At 42.1% G+C, this 26,621-nt stretch overlaps 2 protein-coding genes across 13 annotated transcripts in view; one reads left to right on the plus strand and one right to left on the minus strand.

Annotated features, from left to right (window-relative positions):
* Positions 1–12,830, plus strand: part of CAPN7 (calpain 7) — a gene marked incomplete at both ends in the record, with an annotated part of 56,651 nt that extends 43,821 nt beyond the window's left edge. For 2 of the 6 annotated variants that reach the window (XM_080715271.1, XM_080715273.1), the window contains 9 exons: positions 2,664–2,808; positions 3,680–3,779; positions 4,072–4,207; positions 4,832–4,907; positions 8,928–9,073; positions 10,126–10,188; positions 10,717–10,847; positions 12,507–12,599; positions 12,686–12,830. In XM_080715271.1, coding sequence (XP_080571397.1) covers positions 2,664–2,808; positions 3,680–3,779; positions 4,072–4,207; positions 4,832–4,907; positions 8,928–9,073; positions 10,126–10,188; positions 10,717–10,847; positions 12,507–12,599; positions 12,686–12,830 — 1,035 coding nt within the window. The remainder of the gene's footprint in view (positions 1–2,663; positions 2,809–3,679; positions 3,780–4,071; positions 4,208–4,831; positions 4,908–8,927; positions 9,074–10,125; positions 10,189–10,716; positions 10,848–12,506; positions 12,600–12,685) is intronic. The other 4 variants (XM_080715274.1, XM_080715276.1, XM_080715272.1 and 1 more) reach the window with 3 other exon arrangements.
* Positions 12,831–19,417: 6,587 nt separating this feature from the next.
* The window catches only part of SH3BP5 (SH3 domain binding protein 5), a gene marked incomplete at both ends in the record, with an annotated part of 79,858 nt that continues 72,654 nt past the window's right edge, over positions 19,418–26,621 (minus strand). For 4 of the 7 annotated variants that reach the window (XM_080715040.1, XM_080715042.1, XM_080715038.1 and 1 more), the window contains 5 exons: positions 19,418–19,626; positions 20,537–20,797; positions 22,315–22,534; positions 23,183–23,225; positions 25,311–25,441. In XM_080715040.1, coding sequence (XP_080571166.1) covers positions 19,418–19,626; positions 20,537–20,797; positions 22,315–22,534; positions 23,183–23,225; positions 25,311–25,441 — 864 coding nt within the window. Of the gene's footprint in view, positions 19,627–20,536; positions 20,798–22,314; positions 22,535–23,182; positions 23,226–25,310; positions 25,466–26,621 lie in introns of all 7 variants that reach the window. The other 3 variants (XM_080715039.1, XM_080715037.1, XM_080715041.1) reach the window with 3 other exon arrangements.

The following is a 26,621-nucleotide window of genomic DNA, read 5'->3' on the forward strand; positions in this document are numbered from 1 at the left end:
TGCTTTAGACTGTGGGGGGTGCCAAGTTGCACGTTCTCCTATGGTGTGATATCACTGCCACCACCCCTCTCCCACTGGGTCAAGTCCCAGTGAGTACAGTACTGGGATTTCTCCGCTGTGGCCCGCAATTTGACTCACTGTTCTTGAGTACGCAGATGTAGCTGTACTGAATTCGGTGAATTCGGTGCTGTTGCTGCCGGTGGCAATATGGCGCCGCTGCTACGCCCTCGGCTATGGGGCTGGCGTTTTTTTTTCTTGGTTTTGATTTCCACTCTGAATCCCTGCAGCGTGTGCTGAGCTCAGCCACTGGGAGCTTTAGATGCCCTCTGCGCCGAGAAATCCCGCCTGGCTGTTCCGCAGCGGCTCCCCTCGGCTTGCTGTGGCCGTCCCGTGAATTCGCCGGTGCCACCGGCAGTATGGTGCTGCTCCGCTGCCGCGTCCTCGGGCGTGAGGATCTCCTCTGTGGCTCTGTTCTCAGTCCGCTTTCTCTCTGGAGCCTGGTGATTTTTTTTTGTTTCTCTGGTGATGTTGTTTTCTGGCTTTGAAAGGCGCTGATTCTGTGGTAATGGAGATTTGTTGTTAGCGGGGCTCTTAAGCTCCGCTTTTCTCGGTCGCCATCTTCCCGGAAGTCTCTGTTATTTTTATTTTTTGAAACAGGGTCTCACTGAGTTGCAAAGGGCCTCGCTAAGTAGCTAAGGCTGTTTGGGAACCATGATCCTCCGTTCTCCACCTCCTGAATGCTGGAATTACAAGTGTGCGCCACCACGCCTGGCCTACCCCGGGGATAATTTTTATGTCTCCTCCTGAAGGTTATGTTTCAGGAACAATCTACTGTTAAGTACATTTCTGGTTTAGACTGTTGTCTTTCAGTCCAGACAAATCTTATCATAGGACTTCTGAACTCATCCAAGGCTTTTTCTTTGCTGCTACTTAAAAATAACTGTGAAAAAACAGAATGTTTCAGCATAAAACAAATTAAAATAATTCTTCAGCAAGTCTTTCCCTACTTGGGGTCCTTTGAATTGTTGGTGTTCTACTTGTAATAAAAATATAGCCATCTATCCTTGAATGTCCCTGATGTCTGGGATCTGTCTCTCAAAGCATAGAAGAATTTTTCTTTTCTTTGTGTTTCTCTTTTAGAAAGTGCTACAGTCAAATAAGGGAGCTGTCCTGATGCAGAGCTAGGTTTTATGAATGAAAGAAATTAAAAGTTAAATATTTATTGAATGATGTATAATGAGGTATAGGTGGTGGAGAAGAAATTGAGAAAATAATTATATTAATGAAATTTCTATGAATATAACCTGTGAAAAATGAGTCTTACCCAAGTCTAGAAATCACATCTACCTAGGGCCACAATTTACCTCCTTTAAAATAACAGGAATGTCAGAGAGGATTGTTTTATTTTAAATATCCCAGTCAGTCTTGCTTAGGACATCATTAGAAAAATTGTATAATTTTCTAAGTGGAATGCATGAAGTAACAATTCTAGTCTTTTGGAATTTCTAGCTCTTTTATTTTTCTGAATCAGTGTAATAAGTGCTGTAGACAAACCCAGTATTTATGGAGCTCTTACCATAACTTTAACACTATTCCATAAGCTTAGTGGAGACTTCAAAAAAAGAATATATTGTTACCATTTCAAAGAGTTTATGAGCTTATTGAGAAGATGTCTGCAATTGTATATGTGGGGAAACAATATAAGATAGGATATCATTTATTTTAATGTAATGAAGATTGCCAGCACTATAAAGTTTAGAGGAGTTATAGTAGTTAAAAGAAGGAAATTACTAAGTGCTAGATACTTTGCCTCTGTTACCTCCTTTAATCCTCATTGTTGTCTTCTAGGGAGATGTGCTGATCCTTTTCACATAGTAATAAACAAATGCTTAGAGTGTAAGTGACCCACAGAAAGCCCATAAACTGATAAAGCTGGAATTTTGTCCCATTGCAACTCCTGAGTCAAGATTCTTTCTTCTTTTCCACTGTTTCTGTTTTCACTGAGAGAAGTAATCAGAGAAGACCTTCAGGAAAGGGGAGCAGCAGGAGCTAATATCACCCTTTAGAAGCAAAATTAAGTTTTATTTGTGGGATTCTGAGAGGAAAGAGTGATTAGAACCAAGGTGACCTGGGATATGAATACGGGGAAGTAAAGTGGGGCTGGGGCAGAGGGGGCTTTGAGAAGGCAGGAAATACTGCTCTAAGGCAGCACTGCCTAGTGGAATTTCCTGTAAGGTGGAAAAGTTCTGTACCTGTACTGTCCAGTGCATAATCTTGTAGTTATACATGGTCATCAAACATTTGAAATGCAGTTAATGTGACTAAGGAACTGATTTTAAATTTTATTTAAATCTAACCTCACAGTGACTACTGTTTTGGACAGTATAGCTCTAGGGGGTAAATAACTATAGTTTTTGATCAGACATGGGATCTGGTGAAAGTGTTGGAAATGTTAATTTGAAGGGAAAAAATTGATAAGTACTCAAGATTCATTCTAATAAGAGAATGATAAAACCAATACTATGGTAAACTTATAACTTAGTGTTCTTTCTCCTTCCTTCCTTCCCTCCCTTCCTTCCTTCCTTCCATCTTCTTTCTTTCTTTCTTTCTTTCTTTCTTTCTTTCTTTCTTTCTTTCTTTCTTTCTTTCTTTCTTTCTTACAGGGCTTGCGATTTATCCAATTGAAAAATCCTTGGAGCCATTTACGTTGGAAAGGAAGATACAGTGAAAATGATGTAAAAAACTGGACTCCAGAGCTGCAGAAGTACTTAAACTTTGATCCCCGAACAGCTCAGAAAATAGATAATGGTAAATATGTCTTTATAATTTTGTCAAATAACATGTTTTTAAAAAATTCAGCGGGGCATGGTGGCTAAATTGGAAGGCTGCGAGGCTGAGACAGGTTTACAGCCAGCCTCAGCTACATGGGTTTACAGCCAGCCTCAGCTACATAGCAATGCTCTCCCCAATTTACTGAGACCCTGTTTTAATATTAAGAATAAAAAACCGGGGGAGGGGTGTAGCTTGGAGGTAGAATGCCCCTGGGTTAAATCCTCAGTAACACACACACACACACACACACACACACACACACACACACACACACAGGGAAAAAAAAAAAAAACTAAAAAATAGAGCTGGGGGTGTAGCTTGGAGGTAGAATGCTCCAGGGTTTAATCCCCAGCAACACACACACACACACACACACACACACACACACACACACACACAGAGAGAGAGAGAGAGAGAGAGAGAGAGAGAGAGAGAGAGAGAGAGAGAGAGAAAAAAAAAAAAAAACCCAAAAAACTAAGAAATAGGGCTGGGGGTGTAGCTTGGAGGTAGAATGTATCCTGGATTCAATCCCTAGTACCACGGGAAAAAAATACTTATTTTTGTTTAGTATTGCTGCTCTAACCTAGGTTCTTGTGGACATACCAAGCATGTGCTCTACCACTAATTGATATACCCTCACCTTTTTAATAAAAAAAAAAAATTGAGATTGCTGCTAAGTTGCCCAGGCTGACCTTGAATTCGCAGTCTTGCCTGAGTAGCTTGGATTACAGGAATGTGCCATGATGCCCAACTAAGAAGTTTTTTTTTTTTTTTTAAACAGGGTGAAATGTACTTAAGCCATATATCATTAAGATTTTTAAGATTAATACAGACATTTACTTTTCAGGAATATTTTGGATTTCCTGGGATGACCTCTGCCAGTATTATGATGTGATATATTTGAGTTGGAATCCAAGTCTTTTTAAAGAATCAACATGTATTCACAGGTAACTTTATAAAAATTTCGGAATATGCTTTATAATGCTCTTCACTTTTAAAGTTTGAAATGTAATGGCTAATTTAGAACTAGCATTCTTTTTGTTATGCCCACAGATCTTTTAATAGTCATCTTTCTATATTTCTTGAGGAATATAGAAAGAATTGTTAAAAAAAAAAAAAACCCTGAAAACCTAATAGCATAATTGTATTTGAAACACAACACTTTTTAAAGTAGTGTTGTATTTTAGCTCTGTGAGAAATGTAATCACTACCTTCTTCTTTATTGACTTTATCTTTTAGTACTTGGGATGCTAAGCAAGGACCTGTGAAAGATGCCTATAGCCTGGCCAACAACCCCCAGTACAAACTGGAGGTGCAGTGTCCGCAAGGGGGCGCTGCAGTTTGGGTTTTGCTTAGTAGACACATAACAGACAAGGTACTGATTCCCTTCTAATAATACCCCATATAGAAAGTCTTTTAAATTTATTCAGACCATATTTTGAATCAGACATAATTTGTTACCACCCTGTTTAACTTACATAGGTGCTTTGAAAATAGTGTCCTCTCAGATAAATAAATATATTCCCCTAAAGAAGTTAATGTGTTATAATCATATAGGTTCCCTGAAAATAGAATCTTCTCAGATAAATGAATATATTCCTCTAAGGAAATTGATGTATTATAATCATATACTTATAAATCTTGTTCATAAATCATTTGAAAAAAATTGTGAAGGAGTTTATGATTTTCAAAAAGTGAGAATTTAGGGGTTTATTATGCCTGCTTTACAAACGTAGCATTATAATGTTCTAAGGAGGGTGGAAATGTTGAATCATTAGTTCTAATTCAAAAAAGTTAACCATAATCTTAATATCTTAGAATCTTATATTTCAAATGATATAGTCATCTATTTTTTGTACTGAAATAGTTTAACTCAGAAAAAATCTGCTTTTTATAGCACCAAATAGCTGAAAAAATGCTCTTAAAGTTTTTTTTTATATTAAGTAAAGAGCATTTTGAACCCATTTTCCTAACCACATTGGATTCTTTGTGATTTTAGGATGATTTTGCAAACAATCGAGAATTTATCACAATGGTTGTATACAAGACTGATGGAAAAAAGGTTTATTACCCAGGTATGTGTACTAGCCAGGCAAACAGCAAAACAGATATCTTGTATTTACCTGAATAACATGGAAAATAATTTTATATAGATGATGCGTAGCAATCAATAATTCTGCTGATAGACTAGTAAAAACAGGTAGATGGGCAGGTATTTAGGTGTGTGTTTTATTTTGATTTGTGTTTGATTTAGAGACTCTGGAAGTTAGCAACTTGTAAAATTAAGAAATCTCTGTCATAATTCTATTTGTTAATTTTTTTTGTGGTCCAGGCTACACCCCCCAGACCTATTTTATATTTCATTTGTAGAGAGGGTCTCACTAAGTTGCTGAGAGCCTTACTATAAGCTGCTGAGGCTGGCTTCAAACAGTGATTCCTCTGTCTCAGCCTCCCAAGTACTGGGATTACAAGCATGTGCCACCACGCCAGACTTCAGAATTCTGTTTCTGAAGAGCAAGGTATGGTGGCACATGCCTGTAATCCCAGTACTTGGGAGGCTGAGACAGGAGGATCATAGGTTCAAGGACAGTCTTAGCAAGTAGTGAGACTCTTACCAACCTGGTGAGACACTGTTTCCAAGTAAGAAATAAAATCAGGCTGTTGAGTGCATCTTGAAGGTAGAATGCCTGTGGGTGTACCCAGTAAACACACACACACACACACACACACACACACACACACACAATTTCTGATATTTAAGCTACATTTTTTATTGGGAATTAAACTTGGGGCATTTGATCACCAAGTCAAACCCAGTCCCAACCCCCTTTTTTGCGGGTCTGGGAATGGAACCCAGGGACATTTGACCTCCAAGCTACACCCCCTGTCCTATTTTTTATTCTTTATTTTGAAACAGGGTCTCAATAAGTTGCAGAGGACCTAAGTAGCTGAGGCTGTCTGAACTGCGATCCTCTGGTCTCAGCCTCCTGAATGCTGGGATTACAAGCGTGCACCACCATGCCCGGCAAAGGGTGATTCTAATAATTTTTTTTCCTTAGCTCTGGAAAGATGTAATAGTTACTCAGATGGGCAAGTATTGGTCATATGTGGGGAGGAGATTTGTCATGGTGTTATAAAAGTCAAGTCAGTTTTTTATTTGTTAAATTTGAGATATCTAGATATCCAAGAGAAAATTATCAAGGTCAAGTGAGCAGTTTGGATTTCTGAGTATAGTTCTGCGGTGAGGATAGTATTAGAGGTACAGATTGAGGAGTCAGGGGCATAGAAATGGCATTTGAAGGTAGGACTGTATAGTAATCATTTTTGACAACAGTTGAACACCTAGGATGTGACCCTTGTGTTCTCCTGTATTTTGAGGTTGGACAGAGGACCAGGTGCTATAAAAAGAATTTGGACAAAGTGCTTGATGAAGTAGAGTGAGGTTTGACAACTCAAGCTAAGGCAATGCTCCAAGTTGCATTTGTTTGTGTTTGAGAAGTCAGCCAAGATTAGGTTGGAGAAGACAGTTGACTTAGAAATCTGTCAGTTGTTGTTGACCTTGAATAAGGCTCAGAGCCCAAGTGGAATGATTTAAGAAGAGACTGTGATGTAAGTAGTTGTTGACAGTTCTTTCAAGATGGCAGTGCAAAAAGAAATGGGCAGTGATGGGAGAGATGATCAAAAGTTGTTTATGTCTCATTTTGCTTAATCATAGGAAAATATGGCATTCTTCCCCATTACACTGTGTTGAAGGCAGGGCTAGCCCTAGATCCTGGAGTAGTGCACGGCACATTATAGATTTGCTGACAAATACCAATTTTTTTATATGTTGGTCATTATAAAATTAAAACAAATATTATGCATATATTCCTAGCATGAAAATGTTATATAGCTTTTCAATTTCAAATGTATCTGTTACTGCTGGGCATGGTGGCTCATGCCTGTAATCCCAATACTTGGGAGGCTGAGACTGGAGGATCACAGGTCGAAGCCAATCTCAGCAATTTAGTGAGGCTCTCAACAACTTAGTGGGATCCTATTTCCAAATTTAAAACAATATATTTCTGGGGGTGTTGCCCAGAGGTAGTTCCATCCCCAGTACCCCCCACACACATGTATTATTTTTATTTGTGGTAGTGGGGATGGAACCCAGGGGCATTCTACCTCCGAGCTACACTCCTCATCCTATTCTTTATTCTTTATTTTGAAACAGGGTCTCACTAAGTTGCAAAGGGCCTCAGTAGCTGAGGCTGCAAACCGTGGTCTTCCTGTCTCAGCCTCCTGAATGCTGGGTTTACAAGCAAGCGCCACCATACCCAGCTATTTTTATTTTTTAAACTAAGATTATTCTTTACATATGAAGGCGTATTATTTGTGATTTTGCTTTTTCAGAGTACTTTCAGGTTTATGGTTTTATTTTCACCACAGTACCCTGAAGTAAATAGGACAGGCCCTGTCCCCCATTGATATAAGAATAAACTGAGGCATTAGTTAAAAACCTCAACCAAGATCACAGATACGTCCCTTCTTTTTCTCTTCCCACCTGTAATAGACTTATTACTTGTTTGCAATACTAAAATATTTAGTTCCTTGAATAGGTCACATTACAAATATTCATTGTTCTTAGATAAATTAAATGAAGGTGTAGCATTGACCTTAAATGACAGGTACTAATTGGCATACTTAAATTGATTTTATTGTATCAAGCACGACTGCTGAGACTACCAAATAATGTACCATACCATGCAGCATTGTTCATAATAACAAAATATTAGAGACAATCTGAACATCTAAATTTTTCTGAATAACCAGTTGGAGGCATATATAAAAATCTCATATTCATAATGTAGAGTATTATACAGGTAGTTAAAAGGAATAAAACTATCTGTATAACAGTGTAGGTCATAAAAACATGTTGAGTGAAAAGTGAAAGATATAAAATAAGACATATACTATATCTACACACACACTGTCAGTATTCTTTACCTCAAATGCGTGGGACCAGAAGTATTTCAGATTTTTGATTATATTCGGATTTTAGAATGTTTCCATGGACTTTACAAATTGAACATCCCCAATCTGAAATTCTGAAATGCTTTCAAATCCAAGATTACTCACACAGAAAACAACTTTGTTAACTCATCCATTTTCAGGTTGATATATTTGTGCGTATATGTATTAAAAGTCTGAAAAGATGCCCACTTAATCTATCAGTGGAAGGGAATAGGAGAAGGGTAGTTGTTAGAAAAGACTTTTAAAAAAATAAACTACTAGACCCCAAGCCCTGAGTGATGGGGAATATATAGATATAGATATATATATGCTTTTTTTTTTTTTCAGTACTGAGGATTGAACCCAGGGGTATTCTACTTCTGAGCTATACCATCAGCCTTATTTTTTATTCTTTATTTTGAAACAAGGTTTCACTAAGTTACAGAGGGCCTCAGTAAGTAGCTGAGGCTGTCCATGAACCTGTGATCGTCTTGGCTCAGCCTCCCAAGTACTGGGATTACAAGTGAGCGCCACCATGTCCATCTGCTTTTTTGTATCTTTAAGAATTTTTTCACCTCAAAAGGAAAAAAAAAAAAGCTAATCTTGACTTTAAAATTCTTTACTAGAGAAAAATAAAGCACATATTGAGAATTAATGAGATGTAAAACAAAGCAAATAGCAAGTATTGTTATGACTCATAGAATATATAGTAGTGTTGCTTTTGTTAGACACTATTTGAAACCAAAGTTTCAAATTAAAATCATAATTTGAGCCGGGCATTGTGGTACACACTTGTAATCCCAGTACTTGGGAGGCTGAGACAGGAAGATCTGGGTTCGTGGCCAGCCTCAGCTACTTAGGCCATCCACAACTTAGTGAGAACCTGTTTCAAAATAAAGAATAAAAAATCAGGCTAGGGGTGTAGCTCGGACGTAGAATGCCCCTGGGTTCAATTCCTAGCCCACACACATACAAAAAAAATTAATAATCACTAATATCATGAATCATTTCAGGGCATGTCAATTCATTTAATTACCTTTAGCAAGTATATAACTTTAGAATCTAAAGTCTCCTTTTCTGTAAACTTACTTGTCTGTCTGCAGCTGACCCGCCTCCATACATTGATGGAATCCGAATTAATAGCCCTCATTATTTGACTAAGATAAAGTTGACCATGCCTGGAACCCACACCTTTACACTAGTGGTTTCTCAGTATGAAAAACAGAATACAATCCATTACACAGTACGGGTGAGTAAAACCAACATACAGTGAAAAAACTCAGTAGTATAAAGTACATAACATGCTCTGCATTGTAAATGGGACTATCTGAAGAAAAATTTATTTCTGGAAATTCATTATCATCTTTGTGTGTGTGTGTGTGGTACTGGGGATAGAACCTGGGGAATTCTACCTCCGAGCTATTTTATTTTTGCTTTGAAACAGGATCTTGATAAGCTGATGCAAATCTCACTACTTCCTGAGTTTGACCTTGAGCCCGAGATCTTCCTGTCTCAGCCTCCCAAGTTCCAGGATTACAGGCATACACTAACTTGCCTGGCCATTGTTCTCTTTTTAAATATATTTATTAATATTAAATTATGCTTCCTGTAAACAATATTTTTGAGAAGCAACAACTTAATTTGAATAACATTTTGAATGAACATTTTCACTTTTACAGTAATAGTCCTGAGGTAATACGGTATTTTGAACTAATAAACTCAGGTTTTTTTTTTGTTTGTTTGTTTGTTTTGTGGTACTGGGTATGGAACCCATGGGTTTTTCTACCTCTGGGCTATACTCCCAGACCTATTTTTATACTTTATTTGGAAACAGGGTCTCACTAAGTTGCTGAGAGCCTCACTAAGTAGCTAAGGCTGGCTTTGAACCTGTGTGATCCTCCTGTCTCAGCCTCCCAAGTCGGTGGGATTACAAGCGTGCATGTAATTTTGTTCTGCTTAGATTTATTTGCCATATAGAAGTGAAGTCCAATTTGAATAGATTTTTAATAGGACAGTGGGAGCTGCCATCACTCCTTCATTCTTCAGATGCAAAAGCCAAGGCCTGGAAAAGTTGATCTGTCCCGAGTTACACACAGTAGCAGAGAAAGCTAAGATCCTTAGCTTCCCAGTTCATTAAACCTAACTTGATCCCATGCTGCCTATAGAATATCTGGTGTATGCCAACTCATTTTTTAGTTTTATAATAAACCCAATATATTTTTACTACTTTGATGTTTTTATAAGTATGAAGTTTCTCAGTATAATCTTTTTTTTGTGCTGGGCTGTTTTTTTTAAATATAGGTATATTCAGCATGCAGCTTTACTTTTTCAAAGATTCCTTCACCATACACCTTATCAAAACGGGTAAGAAAATTCTTTCTCTGAATTTTAATCTCCGCATTTGTTTAGAATTGCCTTTCCCTTCTTTGTTCTTCACACTTATTAGGAAATAAAAATACTCTGGGTTTGTCTGGAATACAGGGGGGAAATATAAGTAGCCTCTGCCTTTCAAGCTCTTCACTGAGCTTCCTTAGGTGTTTTTGTAGATAGAAACAAGTAATTCAAAGAAAAAAGATTAACACAAACCTTGGTTGTTAGAGAAGTGGCTGGACCTTTAAAGTAGAGTTTGAAAATAACTTTGTAGTGTGGGCAGTAGATATGTAGAGAAGATTGTGGGTAGAGTCCCAGCAGAGAGAACAGCTCGGTCACAGGCTGAGAGATGGAGTGTAGCGAAGCAGCCTGGCTAGGATGGAGACTCCACTGGTGGCTGGTGGCAAATGAAGACCGGAGAGGGTGGTGGAGAAATGCTTTAAAAAGGTGGGGAGAGCTCTGTCTTTAGAGTGGAATCAGAAAATGTAAAATTTTCCTAATACAAAAGCTTTATTTTATTAGATTAATGGAAAGTGGAGTGGTCAGAGTGCTGGAGGCTGTGGAAATTTCCAAGAGACTCACAAAAATAACCCCATCTACCAATTCCATATGGAAAAGACGGGGCCATTACTGGTGGAGCTGAGAGGACCAAGGTTTGTGAAGAGCAGCTTTCTTAAAGCAGCCACACTGTATGAAAACTAACCAAGTGGGTCCCAGCTTAGAGATGGCTGTGCAAACCCTGGCTTTGATTCGTGACAACAGGATTATAAAGGAATGGGGGCTGGGCACAGCGGTGCACATCCAGTACGTGGGCGGCTGAGACAAGAAAATCCTAGGTTCAAGGCAGCCTTAACAACTTAGTGAGAACATGTTTCAAAATAAAAAAGGGCTGGGACCATAGTTCTGGAGGTAGAATGCCCAGGAGTTCAATCCCTAGTACCAGAAAACAAAACAAAACAAAAACAAACAAACAAACAAAAAAACCCACACCAAAAACCTGAGGTGAATGGTATGGAATAATTGGGTATCCATGTCTAAGTAGTAGTAATTAGATCTGTCGTACATCAAATCTAAAAATCAGTTCTAGGTGGAGCACAAACTTAAAATGAAAGTCATATCAGTAGCGTCTAGAAGATTATACAGACGTGTATTTGGTGTGAAATATAATTTAACATTTTTTAATTTTTTATTTACTTATTTATTTGGTGGTACTGGGGGTGGAACCCAGGGGCTTTCTACCTCTGGGCTATACTCCCAGCCCTTTTTTAATATTTGGAAACAGGGTCTCACAAAGTTGCTGAGAGCCTCACAAAGTAGCTGAGGCTGGCTTTGAACCTGTGCGATCCTCCTGTCTCAGCCTCCCAAGCACGAGGATTACAGGCGTGCATCACCACGCCCGGCTAATTTAACATTTAAAAAAAATTTTTTTTTTGTCACCTCAACATCTAAATTAGACCTTCCTTTCACTGATTTGGAACGTAAAGTTTATCATATGCTGATTTATTTCTGTACATTTAGGTTTTATTCCAAGGTTTTCTTTCCTGCTTCATAGACTTATCTGCCTATTAAAGTGACACTTTCATTTTTAAGTTTAATTAAGCATTTTATTTATTTATTTATTTATTTTGTGGTACTGGGGATCAAACCCAGGGGCATTCTACCTCCAAGCTAAATCCCCAGCCCTATTTTTTATTCTTTATTTTGAAATAGGGTTTCACTGAGTTGCAAAGGGCCTCACTAAGTAGCTGAGGCTATCCACAAACTGTGATCCTCCTGTCTCAGCCTCCCAAATGCTGGGATTACAAACGTGTGCCACCACGCCCGGCTGAGCATTTTATTTTTAAATTATTCCTTGGGCAGCCTGTGGTAAAAATATGGTCTCTTTTATAATAAGCTTAACACATAGTATTTATGGCTTCAACTTAAAAATATAAATGCCTCATATAATTAAGAGTAAAAAATAGTATACATGTTTTCAAAATACTGTTTTCTCCTATTGAAGTTCAGAAAAAGCATATTTTGAGCTTGCTAGTACATGCCTGTAATCCCAGTACTTTGGAGGTTGAGATGGGAGGATTGTAGGTTCAAGGCCCACCCTTGGCAAGTTAGATCCTGTTTCAAGATTTAAGTAAATAAATAAAATAGGGCTAGGGTATCGCTTGGAGGTAGAATGTACTGGGCTCAATCCCCAGTACCACACCCACACACAAAAGCATGTACTTGATCTGTTAGTTCATTTGCACTTATCTTAAAGCATGTGTTTATTTGTGATTATTTACTAACACAGTAATGCTTTTCATTTTTAACACTAGGCAATATAGTGTTGGGTTTGAGGTTGTCACAGTGTCTACTGTGGGAGATCCTGGTCCCCATGGCTTTCAGAGGAAATCGAGTGGTGACTATAGGTAATACTGGCATTTTGTTTGTATTGAGTTTATACTTTTTTGTGGCATCGTCTATAAATCTTACTCTCATTTTCCCTGAAAAACAGGTGTGGATTTTGCTACCTGGAATTAGAAAATATACCTGCTGGGATCTTCAATATCATTCCCAGTACTTTCTTGCCTAAACAAGAAGGACCTTTTTTCTTGGACTTTAATAGTGTCATCCCCATCAAGACAACACAACTTCAGTGATGGAGATATCTCAGCAATTACTGGATTTTAGATTTACCAAATGTCACGTCTTCAAGTGAGGAGAACATGTTTGGGATGACAAACTCAACAATCGGAAAAGAACTAAATTTAAAAATGTGTTACAGTGGAATCTGGTGCTTGTCATGGTGTGTGGTAAGAATTGTATATAGTTGGAGCTACCTTAATCAACCTAGAAGTACTGTTTACATCGTTTTGTATATAGAGAGAGGTGGCTTGCATTTAGAGGCCACTGTGTAAAAATTACGCATAATTAAAGATTACACTCAGTCATCACTGTGAGATGCTTTTGCTAAGAGGCCAAGGGAGCTGAGACCAGATGAGGAAAATGAGGGACCTAACACTTGTTGAGTGGAATGGCAGGCAGGCAGGTTTAAGATCCTGAAATATTTACATTATGTTTCCCATTTTTATAGAGCATGTTGTAAGTTAAACCTGCACTGTACACAATCTTGGGCAACTGATTACCAAATGAATCATGTCACTATAATTTTACCTTTGTATTTATGACTTTGTGATATTAAATTTTTATTGTTGCCCAGAAGTTATGAAAGGATAAAACTTTTAGAAGTATTAATTAGCTTAGCATGAGGATGCTCAGGCTTAAAAATGCAGGTTGTCAAGGTTAGACACCTACTACTGAAGTGTAATTGCACCATTGCAATTACATTTACCAGGTTGACAAGTTGTAATCTGAGATAATGAAGACATTACAGTTTAGTTTATATAGTCTTTTAAAAATTGCTCCACAGTTCAGTGTTCTTGTGGTACCATCACTTTGAAGAAAGTAATTGAGAATTTAACTTATGGTGATTGGGTTATATAGCATCCAGAAAATGTGTATTGTCAAGAACTAGTTTTGGGTAAATGTCCAGCTGTTTACATAAAAATCCATCAGAACAGATGATGCTTGAGATCTTAAAGGTCTGAAAATTGATAGGGTGGGCTTTTTCATTGTCTCTACTTTATAATTATCAAAACTTCTTACTTTGTATTTCTATTGCCTTTAATTGAAATAAAATGTTTATACTTATGAAAGCTACAGTTTAGAGAACTTGATTTATTAAAATATTTTATCTAGTGTGTTCCATCTAAAAGAGAACAGGTTATTTGTATGGAAATACGTGCTTCAAAAAATTGAATGGCTTGGCCAGGCATGGTGGGGCACTCTTGTAATCCCACTACTTGGGAGGCTGAGACAGGAGGATCACACAGGTTTGAAACCCGCCTTGGCTACTTAGTGAGGCTCTCAGCAACTTACTGAGACCCTGTTTCCAAATAAAATACAAAAAAGGTCTGGGCGTGTGGCCTGGAGGTGGAAGGCCCCTGGATTTCATTCCCAGCACCACACAAAAAAATTCAGTGGTTTGCCAGGTGTGGTGACACATGCCTGTAATCCCAGTTCTTGGGAGACTGAGACAAGAGGATTGCAGGTTTGAGACCAGCCTCAGCAACCTAATGAGACATGTTTTCAAAAACTAAAAATAAAAAGGGCTAGAGAACTTGGAATAGAATGCCCCTGGGTTCAATCCCCAGTATCAGGGGGGGCAGGGGGAACAGTGTCAGAGTTTTACATAAATGAGATTTCACTTTGATAAATATGTAAGACTTTTAGCACAAATTTTAAAAATTTTAGCATAGTAATTTTTTTTTCTAGTGTTGGGAATCCAGGGCATCATTCATGCTCGGTGAGTGCTGTGCGCTGAGCTGCACCTCCAGTCTTCTATTTTATTTTGACAAAAGTTCTTGCTAAGTTGCAGAGGCTGCCTTCAAATTTGCCTCAGCCTCTTGACTCGGTGAAGTTTAACCATCTGCCCCAGGACCTAGCATTAACTACTAATTTTAAGTGGACTAATTTGGCTAAATTTATTTTTTGGTGGAAATGCATGGATTTGTGTCCACATCATAAAAGCTGTATTTTTATTATAAACACATGATGCAAATTGAAATAATCCCTACCCTCAAAAGTCAGCTCTATAATGTGAACCTTTGTCTATAGTGAACTTCAAATAGAACGCTATGGTGTAAGTAAGGGAAAGATTAATTCTGGCAGGACCAGTGTAAAAACTTACTTGAAGAATTGGTATTTTAACTTGAACCTTGAAAGTAAAGCTTCAAAATGCAGATTATAAAAGTAGCCAGTAGTTAATCTTCCTAGTGACTGAAAATATAGGCACTATTTTTTTGTTCCTACAGCTAAGGAAACAAGCCTCAGATAACGCCGCAGGTTCATCAGTTTGTCAGTATTAGAAAACTCCATTCTATTTCCATTCTCTGCAAGAAGAGAGAAATTTCTAATCACTAATGAATTACTCTTCAGTGGCTTCTGACGCAGCATCTCCGTTCCTTCCGATCTTGGGGTAGAGGCGAGCTGCGGCGCACAGACCTGCACCAGCACTGAATGACTGAATGAGCTGGTGACAGGGAGGGGAGACAGTCCAGGCCCTTGTGAAGTTCTGAATCACAACCGTGGGACGGATCTGAAATAGAAAAAATGAGTCAGGGACTGCCAGAGGGAGATGAAGGATGACTCAGGTTCTAATTTCAGCACATGCACAGATGCCCAGAGTCAGAGAAGGTAATTTTAAAAGTAAAACTTTCCAGAAAAATTCAGATCTGGTATCAGCCTATGGTACAGATACTGAGGTCACCCCCAAAACAGAAGTCAATGTGAGTTCAAGATGATTAAGAACTGATTTTAGGGAAGTAACTAAGTTTTTCAAAGCAGTAACTGTAAAGAGTAACAACAGGAGATACCAGAAAACAAGAGGGGGTAGGGAGAGAGGTTAAGAGAACAGGAGATTCCCAGAAGAGAATTAGATGTCAGAGCATAGAAAGTAAGACTGCAGCAACTAGAAATGTAAATAGAAGGACCAGAGCCAAAGGTGGTTTGCATTCTCTGCCTAGCGCAGGGGACGAGCAAGTGGCAGGCAACGGGAAGGGGAACTGAGGCAGGAAGGCAGTTTATTCTAAGTCCCAAGGCCCAAATAAGGGATACAGCACTATACCTTGATTGTTTTCAGGCTTTAGAAAACTCCATTCCATTTCCATTCTCTGCATTTCATTCTCTCCACTTAGAGGTAAATTCTAAAATAAACTATTCTTTGGTAGCTGCCATATACAAAAAGCAAATGTAAAGTACAACACTCTGGGTAACAGATTTTCAAGCCAGAAATTCACTGTACGCTCATTTCCGAGGAACTTGACACTAACCCAATTTTGGTTTTGTTTTTCCAAATGGCACCCCCCCAAAAAAGGGGGGGGTGAACACCTCAATGGTAGGGAATAGTTTTTGCTAATAATTCAAGAAAGTCTCCTTGTTTTTATTAGGGGTAGAATCCACAGTACAAGAGGATTTTACATGAAAACTGAACTGAGACTGAGAATAGAGGCTCCCTGGAATTCAAGTACACTGTTTAGTAGTTATTTTAAGACATAGGAAAAGAGCTAGGCAGGTGGCACAGGAGGCTGAAGAAGTGGATTTAAAGTTTGAGGCCAGAGCTGGGCGTGGGGGTGCACGCTTGTAATCCCAGCATTCGGGAGGAGGCTGAGACCAGACGGCAGTTTGTGGACAGCCTCGGCTACTTAGCGAGGGTAGAGTGTTCCTGGGTTCAGTCCCCAGTATGGGGGTTAGGAGAGGGGGTTTTCACGAACTTCTGATATGAAATACTACTAGGTAAAACATCTTAATCATGATTATTGACTGACTAGCCATGCACCTTTTCTCATACCATGCTTTAATATGAAATGCACTCATTTAAACTTTTTTTTTGTGGTACTGGGGATGGAACCCAGGGGCATTCTACCTCCAAGCTATACCCCCTGCTCTGTTTTTCATTCTTTATTTTGAAACAGGGTCTCACTGAGTCGTAAAGGGCCTCACTAAGTAGCTGAGGCTGTCTGCAAAGCCAGATCCTCCTGCTGGGATTACAAGCATGCACCACCACACCCAGCTTCATTTAAACTTTTAAATGTGCATTTCCACAGTTTAAGTCAAAGTACTCTAATGTTTTTACTAGAGAAAAGGTCCATGATAACTGATGATTCTCAACCATGAAAGCATTTTCTTTCTTTTTTTCTTTTTTTTTTTTTGCCCGTCTGGGGATGGAGCCCAGGGGCATTTGACCTCTGAGCTACACCCCCTGCCCAATTTTTTTACTCTTTATTTTGAAACAGGGTCATGCTTAGTAGTTGAGGTTATCTGTGAACTGCGATCCTCCAGTTTCAGCCTCCCGAATGCTGGGATTACAAGCATGCGCCACCATGCCCAGCTCCATGAAAGCATTTTAAAATCATCTAGGGAAGCCAGGTGTTGTGGCACATGCTTGTAATCCCAGCGCTTGGGAGGCTGAGACAGGAGGATTGCACAGGTTCAAAGCCAGCCTCAGGTACTTAGGCCCTTTTTAATTTAGTGAGATCCTGTTTTCAAATAAATTATAAAATAGGGCTGGGGGTGTAGCTCAGAGGTATAAAAGCCCCTGGGTTCCATCCCCTGTACCACCAAAAAAACAAAAAACAAACAAAAAACACCTAGGGAGTTTTTTTTTTTTTTTTTTTTTTTGGTAGTACTGGGATTCCTGGAAGCCCTTCTACCTCCAGGCTACACTCCCAGACCTATTTTTACATTTTTATTTGGAAACAGGGTCTCCTAAGCCAGCACGTGCGGCTGGCTTCCAACCTGCGTGATCCTCCTGTCTCTGCCTCCCAAGCGCGGGGATTACAAGCGTGCGCCACCACGCCCGGCGGGAGGTGTTTTTTTTTGTGTGTGTGTGTTTTGGGTTTTTTGCGGCTCTGGGGATGGAACCCAGGGACATTTGACCTCCGAGGTACACCCCCTGCCCTATTTTTTTATTCTTCATTTTGAAACCAGGTCTCACTGAGTTGCAGAGGGCCTCACTAAGTAGCTGAGGCTGTCCGCGAACCGCGATCCTCCAGTCTCAGCCTCCTGAATGCTGGGATTACAAGCGTGCGCCACCACGCCCGGCTCCTAGGAAGCATTTAAGAGTCTAATGCCCAAATGTACACAAATCAGTTAAATCAGTCTCTAGAGGAGAGCAGGTAGCGCAACTGGCCCCCAGGAGATGGCACCGTGAGGCGCAGCCTCCTTGGCAGGACCACCTTTCCCTGCGTGTCTCTCCTCACTGCTGGGCTTTAGCAGGAGCGAAAGTAAAAACCTAATTCAGACCTTGGTATTCGGGTTTAAATTATTAGGATTTCAGACTTTCAACTAACAACTAGTTCTGATGACCTGTACAGCATCCCATACTTCTTTTTATGGCAACAGAGTTGCCAAAACAGATTTATGCAACATTGGGATTTCATATTTGAACCCACAAAAGGAAAGTTTTTTAAGCAGTTTTTATTACACTCAAGGTATGAAATACAAAATAACCTTGTAATTAGGATACTTTGTCAGTCAATAAAAAAGGAGAAACCACTACAATATGAAGAGATATACAAACAACTAAAGTCTATAAGTTGTGACAGAATTAACAGACAACTTGAAATGAGATTGCTTCCTCTTAGAAATGCTAAGTATTTTCAACAAAACAGGACAAATAGAACATAGTGCTTTAAATATGCATAACCATGAAAACATTAAAGAGCTGTCTTAACACTTAGACTATTAGCATAACAGACTCCATTACTTCTATTTAACAGCCTTTGCCAACACATGCCTACTCCCTTTCCTAGCTTGAAGGACAGTTTCCTCTAAGGAATACTAGTGCAGCATAACCCTTAAAAAATTTCATTATTTTTAAAGTTACAAACTACAGAGAAATTAACACCTTGTCAATCTAGGTATAACAATGGCAACCATTCTTCACATGCACTTCTCAGAATAAATCCCCTTGGCTGGCAGGATAAGGTTATGCTCTAGAACCTTCTCTCCCATAGCCACAAGTCCCCTTCTATAATACGTCCCTGCTACCCACATCCCCACCCCTACCGACATTCACCTTTCCTCCCCCAAAAAGTGCAATCATGGTAGCCTTCCTAGGAAATGGTTTTAATGAGTATCAGCATACATGCTTTGTTAAAAGCTATCTCAACACCAGAGGTAATGGAAATGGATATTCTTGCATATTTTTTAAGCCTTCACTAGGTTGAAAAGATGTGCTCTGAATATTTTGAGTTCTTGTGTGTGGATTTCCTAAAAAACATTTAGATTTCCTGGGATATAATGAGAGAACATCTCAGGTTTTCCCAACTAAACAGTGTGAGAAGGGACAGAGACGCAAGCTGTGGCCCCCAGTTTGGCTAAGCTTCCAGCCCTCTTCCTGGCTTGGGGTCTTTCACAGGAACCAGTTATTGCTTCCTCAACGCTGTTACAGGGGACACTTCACAATGACTGTGACCCTGGTCACAGTCCACCTGCAACAGCTCTGCTCTGAAAAACAGGGCTCTCACCAGAAGGAAATTCTTCAGCTCTCAAGGTCACTGAAGCTTCATTAGTGCAGTTCAGAGTAGATACGTAAGATTTGGCATAGAGTAATGATTATTGGCACAAATGTTCTCCAGTTTCACATATAAATAACTGATATGCATGTGGGCCACACCTGGATGGATCAGCCAATCTGCACCATTTTTATGTCAGCAATAACCTCGTCTCTTCCCTTTGAGCAGTGGAGGGAGAGCTGCTTCATCCGGGTCTCCAAGGCCTGGCCCTCAGGGGAGGCGGTGCTCTGGTGCTTAGCCCGGCCACTGCTGTTGCCGAGACCTTGATTATTGTTGGCTTTGTCACTTGTTTTGTTCTCTGCCCCGTCTGCCCTGTCTCCTGTAGAGATACAAAGGTTACCAAGTGGGTATCAAGTCTAAGAGTGAGTGAGTCACAAGCCAGTCAGCCAGCCCAGCTCTTGAGAATTCCCAGCGCTTGCCACAGTGCCCATCAGAGGAGGTTCTCCAGCTCATAACTGCTAGCGCTTTTATACCTGTGTTTTACATATTCCTTGTCTTTTTTTCTTTCTTTCTTTCTTTTTTCTTTTTTTTTTGGTGATACTTTGGGAACACAGGGGCCTTCTACCTCCAGGCTACACTCCCAGACCTATTTTATATTTTATTTGGAAACAGAGTCTCTTAAACCAGCCGAGGCTGGCTTCGAACCTGCGCGATTCTCCTGTTTCCGCCTCCCGAGTGCAGAGATTACAAGCGTGCGCCACCACGCCCGGCTATATTTCCTTGTCTTTAAAGATCAATGTTGGCCAGATGTGGTGGTGCACGCTTGTAATCCTCATGCTTGGGAGGCGGGGACAGGAGGATCACGCAGGTTCGAAGCCAGCCGTGCTGGCTTAAGACACCCTGTTTCCAAATAAAAAATAATATAAAAATAGGTCTGGGAGTATAACCCAGAAGTAGAAGGGTTTCCAGGAACCCCAGTACCACCAAAAAAAAAAAAAAAAAAAAAAAAAAAGATCAATGTTGTCATTCTCATTTTGTAGCTAAAAAACAAATGTCTCTAGCAGGTGAGTGCCAAGGAGACTGTTCAGAGGAGAAGCATAGGACCTGTTAGAGCTGATTGGGAAGAGCCAGGAGCCCTGAGAACAGCCCTTGGAAACAATCTTAGAGATCACCGCCAAAAGCACACACACCCAGCAGTGCCACACTGAGCTCCCAGACTTGGCAGAAGTATGAACGTAAGAGATCAGCTGAAAGTGCAGTGGGTCACTTGGGACAGGGCTGCAACTCACCTCGTTCCCCCTCACATTCGGGGGAGGAGGCTCCACTGCATTCGCTTCGAGGGCCCAGCACTGGGAACATCATCCCAAACTCCGACAGGGACACGGGGCTGGGCAGATCCAGGTTGCCAGGCCTTGTGGCTGCAGGGAACTGGTCAGGTATCTCGGATGGGCTCATCGGGCCTGAGCTAAAGCTGGACACAGACTGGGTTTCCGAGTCATCTTCAGATACAAAGTTGCTACAGTTGTCATCTTCAAAAGCCTCTGAGGCCACTAGGATGACAGAGGACAGTCATGTGGGGTCTGAGAGATAGTAAGCTAGTTCCTTAAACACTTGCAAAACATGCTCTACTGGCAGCCACTGGACATCGCTTGGGGACTACAGAGTCTCCGTCCCTGTGGGCTCCTAACAAAGGAATGTGACCCAAGCCCTCCTTCCAGCTTCTAAAGCAGCTGGCCCCTGTAGACACTGTCCTTACAGTAACCATAAACCTGCCCTAGAAATCAGTATCACTGGACGCTTCCTAAAGAAGGGTGAGGAATTCAGCCACAGATCAGGACCTCTTCCCCACCTCAGTCCAAAACAGCCACACACAGGGGAGATGACCTGCTGTAAGCTATCTCAAACAAAGCCAGTTCCTCAAAGATGACAAGGACTTTGTCCTTTCCAGGCAGAAGCAGCCCTGCTTGGGATATCTGTCTGTGGGGCCTTTGTTTCTTCCAGGTAACTTCATCGTCTCATAGGAGACACATTCAAAGTCTGTCTAGATCACTGCTACAAAGAACAAAGAACCTTTTCAGTGTCCTGCAGCATGGCCCTTAGTCTGTGGGCCAGGGAACTGAGGCCTGGGCATGTTATTCCATGGTCCCTGTGCCTCCTCAGCCCTCGCCTGTTCTGCTTTCAGCGTGCACATACCCTGCTTTTATCTTCCCTACTTCTCTGTCCTCATCCTCCATCTCTCAAGAGTCTGTAGCATTTCATACCATTGACTCTTGACAGAAAATGGGCTCAGACCTGAATTCAGAACCCAACACCACTGCTTGCCACACAGGCCCTGTCCAATTACTTAGTCTCTCCACCTGTCTTTGTGATCCTCGCCATACAGGATTTATGAGATGATACATTAACATAACTGACACCCAGTCATTGCTTAAATTATACTTCCCTTTACCTTGGGATTGGCACTTAAGTATTTGCTGATGGAAAGAATTTCTGAGGAAAGGGCCAACAGGAATTATCCCACAGAAAAGGAAAAGAAGTGAAACGTTCAAATGTTTGGGAGTCTTTCTTGACTAATGAAATAGAAGCCAAGTCAAAAAACTATAATTTCCAGCGGTACAGTGCCCCTGGGAACAAAGGTCTCTGGCCAGACACCAGCAAGAGGCGCCACCTGCTGAGTGTATACTGGGTGCACCACCCTGCATAAAACAAACAAGACACTGAGATGGAAAGTTCAGCTCTTGTCTATGTCATGTACTAGGAATGATGTGAAGTCTAGGGTTTGATCAAATCTGACTCAAAAGTCCCTGTTCTCAGACAACTCTTTCCTGCAGGACTTAGCAGAATTTTGAACATTCTAATATGTACTCTCAGGGATGGAGGTAAAACATTTTCCAAGCTCCTCTGAGGACAGGATTCTGACTATGATATTTAGTAGGTGCCAGAAGTAGCCTGCATGGCTGCCCAGCTCTGAAAGCCTTCAGTGGTGGACAGAAAGGGTGGGGACCCTGGGACAAGGCAGCCATAGAAGCAGATCATAGAAGCTGTGGTCCCCACTTGCCTGACTCACCAGAGACAGCGTCCGGCTCTGACTGGCTGCTCACCAGGTCTTCCACAGATGTCCCGCTGCCCTCGGCCCCCACACCACAGCCCCGAGGGCCCATGGCACTGGAGCGCCGCCGCTCGTGGATCTCATCTGAGATCCGCTCTAGGTTCTTCAGGGCAGTCTTGTACTCGCCCTTGGCCAGGGTCAGCTTGGCCTGCAGGTCATCCACTGTCTTCTTCAGTTGCTGGATAGGAGAGGAGACTCTAACTTAAAACTGCCCCTGTGGCCCTGAGATGCCTTTTGAATGACAGGATCAAGGACATTTTCTGCGGTGACTCTATGTCAAGTAATTCCCCAAGACATGACTGAGAGAGGGCCTGGCTACTTTTATTAGCCACTGTTCACCAGATAGAACCAGCCACCACCCCAACTGCCTTACAGGTGACAAGCTACAACATCCAGAAACCTGCCAGGGACTACGAGCCCACCAGGAAGGGAATGTGTCCCATGGTCTAGCCCCAGTCCCTAAATAGTGGTTCTCAAGCTTCTCTCCCATCCCCTGGAGGGCAGATAAGACCCACAGTGCTGTCCCCCACCCAGAGGTTCTGATTTAGTAGTTCCAGGGTGGGACCTTGGAACCTACATTTCTAGGAAGTTTCCAGGTAGTGTGGGTCCTAGGAATACACAATGAGAAACTTGTACAATAGTCACCAAGTGACAGAGCTGGCCTCACGTACCATGAAGACCATTCTGAAGCATGAAAACTCAATAAAGAATGTGCTCTACTATCTCCTTAAAGCAAGTGAGGCCTCTGAAAGCCTGCTGCCACATTAAAGTGGAGCTTCAAGGGCAGAAAGAGCTCATCTCTGACAAGTCCCAGGGTTGCACATACCTCGAGCTGCACATAGTATTTTCCCTTCAGTTCAAAATAAGGTCTGCAGAAGACAGGGAGGAAAACCATAAGAGCAATGCCACATTGTATGACAGTAAACACCACAGTAAACACTACAAGATGGGTCAGAGGTATTGGTGACAGCTGGCCAGGTCATCCTTGTAGGACTTAGTGAACTCTGACAAGGCCATGAGATGAAGGTGATGCTCCTGGCCCCGGGGCCTGATAGGCAGACACCAAACAGAGCTGCTGGACCCATCCAGAGCGGCTATGACAGGAGGCCCATCTCAGACATGGACATCATGCACCCTGGTTCACCTTCTTCCCCAGAGAGGCTATTCAAGGCCACACAGGGTGTTCCCCACAGCGAAGTTTGTGTGGGTCTGCTCTCCAAGGAATGAAGAACAGAATAGCCTGGGAAGGGGCTACTTAGACCACTTCTCTCTCACTGTACAAGGAGGGGCTGCCATGAGCTGTAGCTCCAGTTGGTTCTCCTGGACTGTGGCCAGGGCTAGAGGTATAAGACCAGGTCCCAGGCAAGAGAGATGACATGAGGCACTAGCTCTCTTCCAGTGCGCTGCATGCTGGGACATCCAGAAGAGACTAGCTCATTTTAGGTGTGTTGGTATCTGGGCACTAAGGCAGACCCATGCCTTCCTCCTGAGCTGTTCACTTCCATGAAGCTCCCAGGTCCTGCATCCTCAGCATCCAGACGCCAAGGACACTGCAGGATCTTGATGGGCACAGGACGTCTCAGACTTAGGAAGGGGTAGGCACAGGCTCCCCAAAGTGACCAAAAGGAGCAGTTACCAGCCTTCTCAGGCGCAGAGAGAATACTGCTGGGCACAAGACCGGCACAGGGAGGGTGTCCAGGCAAAAGAAACATAGCATCCATGTCCATATCTGAGAATAGAGCTGACCAGTGACAGCTGGAGGGGCAGCGTGGGCACAGTGGAGGACTGGGAGCCATTCTGTGGAATACACAGGTGTGTCTCCATCCCCATGGGTGGCCAGGAGCCCCCTCGGACACAAAGATCTGTTCCTTCATGCTTCTAGGAGTTTGGAAAGGTTAGCAGGTAGGGCCACAGGAGTCTTTTTTTTTTTTTTTCAGTACTGGGAATGAAACCCAGGGGCATTCTACCTCCGAGCTACACCCCCAGCCCTATATTTTATTATTTATTTTGAAACAAGGTCTGAGTTGCAAAGGGCATCACTAAGTAGCTGAGGCTGTCCACAAACTGCGATCCTCCTGTCTCAGCCTCCCAAATGTTGGGATTACACGTGTGCGCCACTACGCCTGGCTCCACAGGAGCCTTTTTTAACAGGTGAAGTGACGATCGTGACTAGGTAAGTGCATGAGACGTGTGTCCTGGGGTGGGGACTGGAAGACCCACCATGTTCACCATTCGATGCTGCTCCTCCAGCTCTTACTTGGTTCTCTTCCTCCCTGGGCTGGTACCTTTCCCTCATCTTGAGGGGGGCTGAGCAGCCCAGCCTCCCCTAGCTGGGACTGGAGTCCATGCTCCAAGGGCAGGCGTTCAGTACCCGGCACACACATGGTCCTCCAGGTCTGCCTTGGGGCCAGGTCAATGTCAAGTCCTGCCCTTTTACCTGGAGGCTCGGCAACTGCAAATGAAGCAGGTGCTTGTCCCAAATGCAATTGTCATTTTGTAAAAATAGATGGGGGCAGTCGTGAGAAGAGCTTGCAAAAAGTTCCATTTAAGCCAGTCTTGTAGTATTTCACCAGCTCCTGGTCGACACAGACATAAAGTGTGAACACAACTGGTGCCCATACGACCCCCCAGGGGCAGGCTCTGCCCACACCGTCAGCGCAGAGCAAAGGTACAGCCGGAATCCCCCAAAGCTACGGCCGTATAAAGAAATTCTTTCTGTGTCTCCCAAGCTGGCCATTTCTGGATCAGGCAGCCCTCAGCACCCTCTGTCTGTGGTTCTGGGCGTCACAGAGAACCATGAGGGCAAGGAGGTCTGGGGAGAGGGCTCTGCTGAGGCCTCAAGGCTGATACCAGAGGCCTGCTCAAGTCTGCCCCCCGAGTGTATGGTGCATAAAAGATTAGAAAGTCGCAGGAGAGGGTGGCCCTGCACCCAGGGAAGCTGCTGCCAGACTCACTTGGACTTGTTGATGGCTCTCTTGAGCTTCTTCTCCAGCTGCCGCATGCGCCCTATGGAGGCGTTGTACCTGGCTGCCGTCTCCTTGTGTACCAGCTCGCTCCTGGTCTTGGTCTGCTCTGCCTCCATGACCTTGGAACAACAGCAGAGGTCAGCATGGTCAAGCCCCGAGCAGCCCCTGGTTGGGGTATTACTTATATCACTGTAAAAAATGTTCTTTGAGGAAATTAGTAGACAGACTAAGATTAAACTAACTTCCCAATAAAACAATATTTCTTTCCTATTAATCGTGTGTGTGTGTGTGTGTGTGTGTGTGTGTGTGTGTGTGTGTGTGTGTGTTGTGGTACTGAAGATGGAACCCAGAGGCATTCTACCTCCAGGCTACATCCCAGCCCATTTTTTATTTTTTTGTTTGAAAACAGGGTCTTTTGATAGATTGATGAGTCTCACTACTTACTGAGGCTGTTCTTGAACCTGTGACCCTCCTGTCTCAGCCTCCCAAGTACTGGGATTACAAACATGCACCACCACGCCCAGCTCCTATTGATCTATTTTGAAGAAGCCTTGTCAGGTAAGATTAAATGGCCATATGGGCTGGGGTAAGGACTGGGAAAGAAAAAATAAAAGCCAGGTATGGTGGTGCACACCTGTCATCCCAGTACTTGGGAGGATTACAGGCTTGAGGACAGCCTCAGCAATGTTGCAAGACTCAGTAACTTAGTGAGAGCCTGTTTCAAAACAAAACAAAACAAAAACGCCAGGCGTGGCGGCGCACACTTGTAATCCCTGAGCTTGGGAGGCGGAGACAGGAGGATCGCTCAGGTTCGAAGCCAGCCTTGCTGGCTTAAGATACCCTGTTTCCAAATTTAAAAAATATATAAAAATAGGTCTGGGACTGTAGCCCACAGATAGAAGGGTTTCCAGGAACGCCAGTACCACCAAAAATAAATAAATAAAAATTTTAAAAAATTTAAAAAGGATTGGTGGTATGCTTGGAGGTAGAATACTCCTGGGTTCAATCTCCAGTACCGGCCCCACATACAAACAGATAAATAATAAAAATCTAAAAAAAAAAAAATTGAACTATGTGGATTCAAACAACATCTAATTCTGCTCAAGCCTCCTGGGTCTAGGGAGCCATTCTGAGCGGCTTTGGAACAGGGCTGATGCACTGGCCACACAGCACAAACAGGGACTTAAGAGACATCAAGGAACCAGAAATACCAAAGTGAAGAATCACAAAAGCAGGCTTGAGAGCGATGGAGCCAAGAAGCTGCTTGGTCTTTCCCCAAGCAACCAGAATTCATCAGCT

This window comes from Muscardinus avellanarius (assembly GCF_963383645.1).
Source record: "Muscardinus avellanarius genome assembly, chromosome: 18".
NCBI lineage: Eukaryota > Metazoa > Chordata > Mammalia > Rodentia > Gliridae > Muscardinus > Muscardinus avellanarius.